The sequence below is a fragment of the Ciona intestinalis genome, chromosome 1 (assembly GCF_000224145.3).
Source record: "Ciona intestinalis chromosome 1, KH, whole genome shotgun sequence".
Taxonomy (NCBI): Eukaryota; Metazoa; Chordata; class Ascidiacea; order Phlebobranchia; family Cionidae; genus Ciona; species Ciona intestinalis.
In genome coordinates, this window is record NC_020166.2 from 4,816,726 (window position 1) to 4,830,028 (window position 13,303).

Genomic DNA, 13,303 nt, shown 5'->3' on the forward strand with positions numbered 1-13,303 from the left:
CATCGCCACATTAAACAGCACGACCCCACCTAACAATGTTGGACGTGAAGTAGTTTACTCACAGCAAGAATTGAATCGTGAATCACCGCAACTCTCCGTTAGAATAAGAAGGTAAGTAGACGATAAGGTACAACCTATTTCAAAGTTTGTTTATTTATATTTAACTTAATGAATGATTGGAGCAACTCTGCGGAATGAATTAGTTAAGGAAAACACAATGAACGAAATAACAGTACACTACATGCATTAAACGCATGACTGATGAATTTGTGGTTGCATCACACCACGTGGCATTCACGGGCGAACAATGCCGTGTGTGACGTAGCGCGTGTGTGACGTTTACACGTATAAAGACGATATTCGTCTAGAAAGTACATTTATTTATTATTTGACCTTATCAATTCTGTATGTAATCTTGTAATGACATGTGGATTATTTGCCTTCATTGCGACAATCCTTGAAAGCTGCCCTAACATAATTGCAGTTTTCAAAAAATGATGAGAATTAATTAAGCCTTTTACTACAGCAGTTTACTAAAAAGAATCTTTTGGTACTTTGATACCTTGAATTTAGGAACTTCCAAATGTTCCAATCAACACTTTTCAAAACCAATTGAAGCTAAATTATTGGATAGTTACAGAAGTCTAAAACTAACTTATTATTAAACACAACAAATCAATTTGTGTCTGTAATTTATATTTCTGTTTAATGTTTAATGTTTAATGTTAAATGTTAAACATTGAAATTGACCGATTACTGAAAAGGTAATATCATAAAACTTATTGAATAGATCTAGATCGGCATCAAGATCACGTAGTTTATCACCAACACCATATTCAAACAGTAGAAGAACAGTGATGAGGCCACGAAGAAGGTATGTATATGACAGTATTAAGTTGTTTAACCACAGTCATGTTTTGGAGCCATTTACAGCTGATGTTGCATTGATGTTAAATTTGTTTTAGAATTGAAAATTTTTGTTGTCTTGACATTTTTAAAGCTTGTGAAGTTCCGATGTATCTTGGTTATGTTTGAAAACTTGGCCATGTATGGCTAACTAATTTTTTCTCAAGAGTTTTTTTTTCTAAGTTGCTCTACAATTAAGCAGAGTCAACAGATTTCAGCTGGTTGGCAATTTTAAGTTATAATTAATGTTCTGGTTCATATATTTAAAAAAATTATTCAAATTCTTTTCCCACCAATCCATAAAAGTTTTAAGCCTAAATATTCAAAATAAATGGTTATTAAGATTTCCCTGACTGCTTCTTGATGCTTATTAATTATTATTAGTCACCAAACTCACTTTTAATATCAGTACATGGTAACAATAGTTCTGTACTGTTTTTTACCGCAAACTAAATTTTCTGGGTTTTGTATCGAGATTTAAAAGGGTATTTTTTATGCAAAGGTTTATGACGCAACCTAGGGTAATTTCTTTTTCTTCTATTATATATAGAAACACTCAAACACAGGTCTAATATCTTTTTAGGCTGTGATCAAACACTTTGTAAACACTGGTCTAATATTTACAGACGAAGAAAACGTTCGCCGACCCGTAAACGATCACGAAGGAAATCACGATCATATTCACGATCACGCTCACGGTCATATTCACCTTCCAGCCGAGGTCGTTCTCCAAAGAGAGAATCTTCTCACTCAAAGCCAGGTGACTTGTGACTTTTGTGTTGCTTAATGTTTATTCCAAAGTTTGGTAAATTTTCTGTTTTATAGGCTTTTTATTAATGTATGCATAGATGGAATAAAGTCTGTTTCATCTGCATAATGATTCGTTTAATATATGTTTATGGTAATTGGTATTAATTGATAAATTGTCAGTGGTGCAGTTGTGAGTATATATCATCAAAACACACTGTACTGTAACACAAACAGTACACGTATCTTGTTACAAGATATGCTTGATAAGGTAAAAATATCATTTTACCGCATACCATATATATAATGTTGAACCTACAAACAGATGCAAATGTTAAGCAGAAGATTCATATCAACCCTCACTTCAAAGGACCACGAGCAATATACACAGCATCGCATAAAACATTAAGCGTATCTCAAACCACAGTTCCAAGCAAAACTGCCACAGTTCCACCCCTGTTCAGCATGCCACCCCCAAACCTACTTTCACGAATTCCTCCCCCACCTTTACCCAACATTCTCATCCCACCCCCTAAACCCACCACAGAGTCTGTACCCACTTCACTGTCAGCCCCACTTGCCTTTAACCCAAAAATCCCACCCCCACCCATTATCGCACCCCCTAACCCACAGGCACAGCCCCCAATGGCCCCACCCCCTGTAAATATACAACCCCCTAACCCAAGAGTACCACCCCCTTCATTGCCAAGAGTGCCCCAACCTTTTCCTACTAGACCCCCTAATTTTACCCCTAACCAAGGTCCCCCACCTACAAAACCACTGGTCCATATACAACATCCCATTACACAAGGAATACCCCCAAGTTCGAATGGACAAGGAATTTTACCCCTCCCACCAAATGCCAGGTTAATTAACCCAACATTGGGGTAAGTCTGTGTCATGACTACATGTATTCAAGTTGCAATAATGAGAATCTACAACACAAGAATAAACAATAATACATCATAACCAGATGAGACTGCTATAAATAACCCTAAATAACTGTTGCTTTGCCAAATAAGCAAAATTGTTGGTGCATAATGCAACATATCAAACCATGTTAATTACTTAGGAATGATTGTAAGACAAAAAGCACCAAGTTGGTTTCGCCAAAATAGGTGATTCGAAGTAGCGAGTAAGATACTGCTACTGTGTGTTAATATATGAAAAAAGAGTAAAAAAAGTCCAAGTACAATTTAGTGTGAAGTTTTAAGCCTATCAATAAAATCAGTAGAGCTATCGCACGTACAAACACATGTTAGAAGTGTTAAATAAAATTTTGAGAAATCTGATATTTTAGTTATACTTTTAGTTTAGTTATATTTAATTGGGGTTTATAATAAAAAAGTTCAAAATGCCCAACACTTGCATTAAAGGCCTATTAAATTATTCTATCTTTGGCGTTTTTGATTAATTTAAATTTGTTGAAAAAAAAAACAAATTTAAAAACTGTGTATAAACTAAAATATTCTAAAGTTCGTCAAAAAAAATAAATAATTAATCGTTAAATTATTTGATGATTCTCATGTGCTCAACCAGAAAGCCACATCCTTTAATTTATAAGAGTAAATACCTTCTAATCGATGTCTGTTTATTTACTTTAAGTTATTTGCTCGTTTTCTTTTTGGTATCGTTACTTTGTTGACGCTCCACGTTCCATATTAGCACCTTGTCAGCCATCTTGGCTTCAAAAACATATTTCAATTTGTTAAAATCCCATTTTACCTAGTCTGATGAAGTTAAATGACGTTTTGGGAAGCTGTATTTTCTATTCATTTGTTCTTTTTCCAAACGACTAATTTAGCTTCACTGCATTTCCCAACATTGCAATATTTACCATAACAATAAATCTTATTGTATTCCATATATTATCCACCATCCACAGGCAACCACAAGTTCCGCAACCTCATGATTCAACATCTGGTCGATTGAAACCACCACCTTTATCCACAAGACCAACCATTAACTCCATGCAACCACAAGTAAGCCACACGTTTTATCGTCTGTATTTATTTATGGACATCAGGTTTCCTTAACCTATACTAGTTTAAAAATCCGAGTGGACATTGTTAAAAGGCAGTTACACTCGTAGTTAGCAAGCGTTGTTTATGTTGTGATGCCATTTCAAGACACACCGGGAGTACCTTGGATTTAGGCTACAGGTGGCAGGCAAAAAAATATACATTTTACAAAGAGTTCGACATTGTAAGAATATACATTGCATTGTAAGAATATATTTCAAAAGTGGACCAAATAAATGAATAGTTTGTTGCGCCCCCCAAAACAACACAAACATGTGTTTAAAAAATTAAAATCAATGTGTTGATTGTGTTCCTAAGTTAACTAACTTTAATCCGTTGCCGTGGCACAGTGGTATGGCATCTACCTCTAATCCACAGATCATGAGTATAAGGCATATCGGTGCCACCATTGTGAAAATGTGTGTCCTTGGGCAAGACACCTAACGGCAATTGCTCCAACCTAGTGTTTACTGATCCCCCGTTTAAATTGTCAGCTGTACTAAAAAAGCAATCCTCCACAAACTTACATTCGTATGCTAGCACTTGGTGTATTTTTTAAAACACCCGTGTTATTACAACTGTCGGTTTCCAGCCAAGCGATGATTGGGCCAATTACATTTATTCACATTCAAAATAACATAAACATTGCCCAGGTACCTTCATTAGAGGAACAGCAATCATACGCATCATTAGTGGAGAAGCAAGCCATGGAGAGAAAGAAATTTCTTGCAATGAAAGAAGCAAGAAGAAGGGGAATAAGTAAGAATCAAATAATAACATATTTATACCTCAACACTAATTGTTCCAACTCTGGAACAAAATATTAATGAAATCTTTCCAAACGGCCCCGCAAGTGTCCCGTAGACATAACCAACTTTAGAGGTGGCCAAGAGTATACCGGTTTTACCCTAAGTACTACATACATTATACCATTAGTCATGAAAGAAGAATAAAAGTGTTATATATAGAAACACTCAAAAACGTTTGGGAAGCCCTGGTCTAAATTGTCAGTCATACTCAAACATATTAAAATTGGGCACCAAGTTGGTGAAACAGAACACCCATGTAATGACCACTGTCAGTGGCACACACGGCTAAATATAAACACCATTTAATCGTTTAATATGAACTTTTTTGTTTTAGCTGCACCAAATGATGTTACACGTAGCTTGAACGAGGTGAGTGTAGTATAATATATATATCTTATGTGTGTAGTATATATATATCTTATAAGTGTAGTGTACATGGCATTCATTAGATCCCATGAAGTTCAAACATTCCTTTAAAGCGACCCCTAAAAATACTAATTAGCAGTTATTATTATTTTTTATTAATATTACCACTGTAATTAAAATGTCTTATAAGTGATTTAGGAACATATTGTTTCACAAGGATCATAACTTTAAGTGCATTAATTTTTTTTAAGGAAAAAACAATTTTTTTTATAATTTTTTCCCCTCAAAGTTAGTGTAAAAATAACAGGAATGTCATTCAAGTTTGTGTCAAAAATTTTGTTAGTTTATTTTTTTCTTTACAATAATTGTCCCAGGGAGACCAGTTGAGTGGTAAAATTCGAATCATTAACTTGTCGAGTACCACAAGACCCGACACTATTATGCAGATGATGAACAACATGGGAGCTTTCAAGGTAGGACCACTTGCTGTTTGTAGCTATTACTACAGGTGGCTGTGTAGCCGTAGGCGCTAAACCGGGGGGGTAGTGCCGGTAGTGGGATATACAGGCATTCCCTTGAATTTTCTGCAATGCATTAATTAGGAGACCATACAATATACAACTAATTAGTTAGATTTGTTTCGTATGTATACGTAATAACTATCCCTGTCTTTCCCTAATAAGTTTGATGCCTAGAGTTTGTAACCACACACATGACATTGAATTCCGCATGACCTGTAATAGTCAGTCTGTCACGGAACACGTAACTGTGCCCATATAATCTGTGTAATGTAACTAAATAAGTAATAAGCAAAATATAAATAAAAGAGCTGTTGTAATATTATAAATTTGATATTTCACAAAAGAACGCTGTTTCACAATCCTTACAATAGTGAGTTTAAGCAAATACGAAAATAATTTGACCCGGGATTTTCCCTTCCAGCAAACGTTGTTCTCGGCGGCTGTTGTAACTGTTAAGTAACCATGTGTGGGCGTGAGTGTAGTTTATTCGCAATAATATATGTGCGCAATATATAGATACAGCAATTTAATATGAATAAACCTTGGTTGGAAATAGAACTTTTATTAAATGCCAGGTAAAACGTATCAAAAATAGCCAATATAGGTAATGTGCAAACTCTTGACTAAATCCAGCTCCCTTAACGTGTGTTGTCATAGGACCGCTCACAAATTGAATAGAATGTAAAATGTTGTAATTTAATAAATATATAAGCAAAATAGTAACGTAAGAAAGCATAAAATGTTTTCCTTACGCGTCATGGGTATGGATAGAATAAACACAGTATCGTGTGAATATGTTTATCATTTGTCATGATTTATTATTATTAAGATTGTTTTTTTTAAAACATGAAAACCATTGTTTACTTTGAATAAAAAAATAATAATAAAAGCACAATGGTAAATGTACATATTCCTTCTTCGAAAAATATATTGTCACTTTTTGCTTCTTCTTTTTTAATTTTTTTTTTCTGTAAGAAAACGTACTAACATAAAAATCGTATAATTTTTACTGTACTTTTGTTTGTAGTATGTTTTAAAATCATTAACTGCAGCAGTAGAATTATCAAATAGATGGTTTTATAAGCCAAGACTTGAAAAATGGATCTCATAATTTCATACTACTACGCGATAAGGGTAAATGTTATAATTATCTTTTTTATTTCATGATTTTGGGTTTCGGAGTCGCTTAAACAATAACGTGTCGCGAAAATCAAGTAACTGCAAGGTCTACCCTCTAGTCTACAAGCTAGAGCCAAAGTAAACGTTCCCTGTGTTTTGTATCTGTTCTAGACGCTGTAATTATCCGCGGTTTGTCCTGTTTGGTATAATTGAAACGTATGTTCATGGATCGCAATTAAGCATGATTATGAAGTTATAACAGGATGGGGAAAACGGGACATGTCTTTTTGTCCCATTTGGTTGTAAGGAATATTTACAGAAACAAAATTATAAAACCGTAGCCCCGCGACTCCAAAAAAGCGTTGTTGATTGTACAAAACATCATCAGCAAATATGAGATTTAGGTTTTATCGGCATTCCATTTTACCTCACAATAGTATAAGTACAATAGTAAAGGGAAGTGACTATGTTGAGCGCTGTGTAAGTCACTTGTCGTGTTTGAATAGGAGAAATAGTCGCAACGTTTAGCTACTGCGATTTACCGGACCTGCTCCGACACACATTTTCGATAGTTATTTAATATAATTTCAACTAAGTTACTTAACCCATTTATCACTCTTAAAACGTAATGATATTTATTATTTATGCACTTACTTGTATAAACTGTATCCAAATATCATGCCCACCATCTTAGTGAAAACATCGAAGGTTTATCTAGATTTCCTCTTTTCCACAACGACAACAACCTTAATCGTGTAAAATATTAGATATCTGCCAAAGAATAATTAACCGTTCCTTAAAATTTGTCTTCTCGCACATTCTATTCTATCTCTCTGTAATGGGCGAGGTCTGTAAGGATCTAGGATTTAGGCCAGATTTGGCCCATTACCTAAACACCCTTGCACGCCCGGAAGTGACGTGCTTGGTTCCGACTCTAGTGTTCAGACCAAGTCCCGTTTTCTGTCCCGATTCTCGCCCCGCGGGACTCCATCTGCGAACTATATCTGAGAACTATTTCTCACGCGATTCGCGAACATAATTCGAGGACTACACTCGTACTCGCAATGTCACAACCAGATGCACTTCCGCACAATGTTTATCTTCGTTTGGGCAGTCAACACATATGCAACTTTGTGGGTAATTGTTTTCCTGTATATAACTGTAATTTGGACAACCCATAAGTGACCGCTGGGTTAGAGCAATGTCCGTTAAGTGTCTTGCTCAAGACACATACGCCGATCAGTGTTAGTACCGCCGTCGAGCATTAAACCGTACATGGGTTTTTAAATAATTTTTTCTAAGAGTATTTTTTTTCTAAGAGTATTATTTCTGACACACACTTACTGTGTAATGATAAACATGACACTACTTGGTTCGTCGTCCTTTGGCGCGAATTCCAAATCCCTGTATCTTCCCCGATTTTTCGCTATATTAGATTCCGCAGGTATTTCGTCCATTTCGAGTCTCTCCTCTTCATTTCTAATAAAAGTTTTGTAAGCAAAATTTTGATTAGACCTTTAATTTATATTTTCCATAAATTTTTTTTAACACATCTAGGTAGAAAAGTATGGTGGGGGGAGGTGGGACACCTTTAACACAAAATATTCAAATGTTCTGATCGTGTTTTAAACAAAATAAAAATAACGCCTTGTTTTCTCCTAAATGAAAGTGCAAATACAATGAAAAGGTGTCTTATCTTTCCCCACCCTTCCAAATTTACAAAGCGGGAATATATATAACGAGCAATTTATGTATAGTTATATACTAACTACAATCTTACCTGATCTGCTTGTCTGTATAAACTTCTTTTCCTACTGGTTTCGCTATACTTAATATCGGTAACAAAGCAAGGATCAGAAAAGTTGTTTTCATATTGAACTGTGTGTCCTAACTTGCCGGTAACTTCGTACATTTGTCAGTTTTGATTTCCTTCCGTTCAATATATAGTCCAATCTAATTGCACAGTGTGCCAAATTTAATGACAGAGCTGTTAAAATCTGTTATGTTGAAATTTTTTTCTCACAAAAGAACGCTTATTTACATACCACAACAACAATAGTAAGTTGGTGAAAATTTACCCCGGGATTCCCCTAAAAGCGAACTACGTTCTGGGTCGCTGTTGCAACAATTTGTCGAAATTTCGGGTATCCAATTATAGCTACGTATTCACATGACGTCATTTAACTGTCACGTTTTTATTCCGTCATAATTCATAAATTGCTATTATACGTAATATGAAATTTAAACTACGACTAAGGTCTCATATACTTTTAATATTTTTACACATAGTTTAACTCCATTATCCAAATTTATTTTTTGTTTTTATGTGGACAATTAAAGACTATTTTTACCTCTTGTTCTGGGTATTTAAATACGAATTACTCACATTTGTAAACTATTTTCCATGTGTAATGTATGCGAACAGGACAATAAAATTATAACCGTATATTCCACGGGTGACCTGACCATTTAAAATTTGAATGTGTATTTAATTTTTCCACGATCTTCTATTCTTAACTACGTCTACGTTTGTTCGAATTTCAAGGTCATGTAGGTTCATATTACATGTTTTGTTGCGACACACGCTAGCTAGTAGTCAGTCAAAATATATTTAAAAAATATCCCAAAAATAGATACAATTTATGTCAATAATGTACGACTTGAGAAATCGTGCTCCCACTGTATGATAATGTGCATTTCCCACATTTAAGTTAGTATGTATATATTTTCAATTTTCAACGAGCATATTTTTAACACATTGTTTCGAACAAGTCTCGCAACTCCGTCAGCTTTGCTCAATGTTTTATATTTAATATAAACGTCAAAGAACGTATTGATTACAGCATGTGTTGCACAACTATTGCAATAGTAGCAGTACAATACGATTGCTCAATCTATTTGTTGTGAAACTATATAGCTTCATTATTTCTTTACAATTAACATTCATTCAAGCCCTGTCTCCAATTCCAAATCACGATTAGGCGTGACGTCACTTGCCTAGTGACGTCACCCTCAGTAATAATCCCCGAACTTACACGTGTTGTCCACTGCAGGATTTCACATACGATGTCACACACAAGTTGGTTACAGCGAAGTTCATTAACCCCCAACATGCACAAGACTTCCTTGCAAGATATAATCGGTAAGTGTTTTATATAGAGTAGGAAGGGGGAAGATAGGACACTTTTACATTCTTTTTCTCGTCCTATGTGTTATTAAACAAAGAACATTCAAAGAAATATAAAACTGTATCTTCACGACTTTCACAGACCGTTGTTAATTGTTTAAAACACGATCAGGCTATTTGGATGTTATGTGGTAAAGGTGTCCCATCCTCCCCCACTCTACTATATTTTAGAAAATGCCGCTTGATTAGTGATGCGTTTAGAGTAAGGCAACACGCGTAATAAAAAAATACGGAAGGACGGGCTTTTGTTTTATTTCCACGTTTTTTTGTTCACCAGGCAACCCGTGGACTCTTCTCCTATTGTGGTAACACTGGATAAATAAGAAGCGGTTAAGTATATGGCAACACTGCGACTGTAACTTGTAACGTCACTAGACTTGCTATCGTGTAAAGATGTACTTGCTTGATTTAAGTAAATAAGTGACTTTGATTGTAAACAAAAAACACCACTTTTGTTGTTCTACTATGAATATGTATTATTATGTTAATTAATTCACGCAGTCTTACATGTTAAGCCACGATTTACCTTCATTTGTCGCTAATTTCTTGTAAACAGGATTTGCTGTCCAGCGGAGACATTAATTTTATTCGGACATTTTGTAGACGCTGTTTTTTTTCACATTCGCTAGTGTAATGAACATTGATTCCTAACCCCTATATATGGTGGATATATCTAATAATACGCTGCAGTGTATATACGAGTACATGTGTTGTAATTCATCATTAAACCTTATTTTTTACACTCGAATAAGTAATAGTAAAACAAATTTCTGTTTATGTTACACTGTCTTAAATATTTAACTATTCTGTCTTAATTTAGAGTAATCTCCCCTTGTTATAATTAGGTTTAAATTAGAAACACCGTAAAACGTTTTACATTTGTTTAAATGTTGTCAAAATATTTCGTTACTTGCTGTTTGTATTCGCCTGCATATATTACCGTATGAAAACAAAACAAAAAGTATTTGCTTTCTTTACCCACTGTGTCATTTCTGCCTCACGGATACAAAATTCACTTTATTTATTGTTATCACTGTGATAGATTTGTTTATTTTACTGAAAATCATCCGGTCTGGTTTACTATGCAACAGGTACGTTAAAACGATTTCTACTTTTCGCTGCCCAATTTTAACACTGCCTTTACCGTTCTTATTGAATTTATGCAAATTCATTGTTTATTTTTTAATACCTTTCCTAAAATTTACAAATTTTCATTTTTTTGCCCCAACGGCCAGGTTAACATATTTTCAGCTCAACATTTGGTGAGTTTCGACATCGAATGTGACGTCACTGGAAGAGATCTCCTGTCGCCCAATCACATGCAAGGATATGAAGACGATCTCGTGACAAATAAGTCGTGAAATAAAAGTCTGTCTCGAAATTTATTGTGGTGTTGTAATTGCCTTATCAGGTGGATGATACATGTAGGTATAACTACTGTATCGAGTCGTTAGCTTGTTGCGACAACACGTCTTGCCTCACGCGGTTTCAAAACCGAAATTACTTAAATTTTACTCTGATATAGTATTGTTCCTTATTGTAGATGTGATAGGTCTTGTGTAGAGGTTTATATTTTAATATGAACAAATGTCACTTATTTATTCTCGCGTACCGGGGTAACCTGCGTCGTTATTTCACATGTAGGTGTTCTGTTTTATACACTTTCTGGTGCCCGCTTAGAAGTTACTACCTATATAACTGTGCGCGTTTTAGGTCATTTTGCTCATTTCTACTGGCTTTAAGAAAAAATAATAATTTTAACGTGTAAACGTAGTGCCCGAACCATTTTTAACTTTGGGTTGCATTAAATTTGGTCTGGGTGTTTTGGCTTTGCCTTCTGCGCAACCGCGATAATGCCCGGCCAAAATACATCATGACACGTGTGTATAGTAGGGTGGGGGAAGATGGGACACCTTTTCATTCTATTTTTTTTATCGTATTTGTTAGTAAACAAAAAACATTTAAAGATTTATGAAACCGTATCCTTACGACTTTCATAGACCGTTGTTAATTGTTTAAAACATGATCAGGATGCTGTTTGGATATTATGTGTTAAAGATGTCCCATCTTTCACCACCATACTGTATAACCAGACTTTTTTGCATATAATATCCAAATACCCTGATCGTGTTTTAAACAGTTAACAACGGTCTACGGAAGTCGCAAGGATACGGTTTGTAATTTGTTGATTTATCTTTGTTTACCACTAAAAGGACGGAAAAATAGAATGATAATGTGTCATATCTTTTCACATCCTACTATATTATATTTAAACATCACGCTGAGCTTATACAATGCTTTAAATATTTCGCACCTATAGATACAAGAGTTGTATAAAATGTCGCCATATTTAAAACCGAAGCCGGACGATTTTTACTTATTATTAGTTATAGTATAGGATGGGGGAAGATGGGACACCTTTTCGAACTATTTTCTCGTACATTTTGGTAGTAAACAAAGAACATTCAAAGAATTATAAAACCTTGTCCTCGTGACCTTGTTAATTGTTTAAAACACGATTAGGATATTTATATATTTTGTGCTAAAGGTGTCCCATCTTCCCCCACCCCACTATATAACCGGTTTCTAAATGCACAATCGCTGTGTCCTCATAATGGTTATGCTTGTTTTGCTAGAGTCTGGACAACAGCGCTGTGGCTCCAAGTCGAGAACATGAATGACTGCTGCCCATCCTATGTCATGGTAACAATATGAACCCGAAAATGAAACTCCTTTAATACCAATAGAAAGTAGATAAATGCGCATTAGTAAATCTGAAGTCGCCAGGTTTATAATCAACCAAGCGTTACTGTTTACAATGGCTGTATGTTTGAAAAAGGTTTTAAGCTTCAAAATATTAGAAACAATATCGACTAGGGGTACAAGGAGGCTTGTTTCGCCCAACAAACAACTGCCAACCAACTAAGTAACCAATCTTAGATTCGAACCGAAGCCTTCTGGTTTGCAACGGCTGTTCCTCCACATGTTTGAGCAATATTTAATTCCGTAACTTGAGCATTTTCTATGTCATATATAAGAATTTTAAAATCAGGTGGTTTTGCTTGTATTCTACATTTGTAAATATACAATGGTAAGGAATTTACAAGACTGTCAGTAATTCCAAATAAAAGGTGACTCAGGTAAAAGCTAAAAGGCCTCCTTACGCTTAAATAATTATAATTTTCAACTTTATACCAGAGTTCTTTAACTTTGGGTCAGAAACATGGCGCCCTCTACAACTCTTATATACAACTCTTATATCTACAACTCTTATATATCTTATAGAGGGCGCCATGGTCAGAAATAATACGCGAATATTAAAGTTTCTGTTTTGCATGATACGCATCGATCAGCCAGTGTTTTTAAATACTAGTTTGGAAGTGTTTTAATTCTTATAGCGTTTTTTTGTTAGAAGTGTTTCTAGTCGCCCTTATATCGCGTTTGTAGTCGCTCTTCCCGAAACACAATCAACCGCTACAAATATTATGAATCGTCGTGCACAATTAATATTAGGGGCATTCACCCGAGCGTTTATTTTAAACCAAAGTTCATAAAATAGACTGTTTTAAACATGCCTCGGCAAACCGGATATGACGTCATTGGTTGGTTTATATACATTCATGTGTT

The 13,303-nt window shown here is 35.0% G+C and overlaps 1 protein-coding gene across 1 annotated transcript; it reads left to right on the forward strand.

Moving 5' to 3' along the window:
• The first annotated feature begins 6 nt into the window (after nucleotides 1-6).
• Nucleotides 7-10,653, forward strand: LOC100176749 (pollen-specific leucine-rich repeat extensin-like protein 3). Its single transcript, XM_009864053.3, has 10 exons — nucleotides 7-111; nucleotides 791-874; nucleotides 1,533-1,666; nucleotides 1,979-2,540; nucleotides 3,539-3,635; nucleotides 4,328-4,433; nucleotides 4,818-4,852; nucleotides 5,224-5,322; nucleotides 9,543-9,631; nucleotides 9,954-10,653. The coding sequence occupies exons 2-10, from the start codon at nucleotides 858-860 to the stop codon at nucleotides 9,997-9,999; spliced, it is 1,185 nt and encodes a 394-aa protein (XP_009862355.2). The 5' UTR covers nucleotides 7-111; nucleotides 791-857; the 3' UTR covers nucleotides 10,000-10,653.
• The last annotated feature ends 2,650 nt before the right edge of the window (nucleotides 10,654-13,303 follow it).

What these genes read in the sequence shown, in the direction of transcription:
- LOC100176749 (XM_009864053.3), top strand. An exon ending in TTAACTCCATGCAACCACAA is followed by an intron (nt 3,636 to 4,327) that starts GTAAGCCACACG and finishes AACATTGCCCAG; the next exon opens with GTACCTTCATTAGAGGAACA. An exon ending in TTACACGTAGCTTGAACGAG is followed by an intron (nt 4,853 to 5,223) that starts GTGAGTGTAGTA and finishes TAATTGTCCCAG; the next exon opens with GGAGACCAGTTGAGTGGTAA.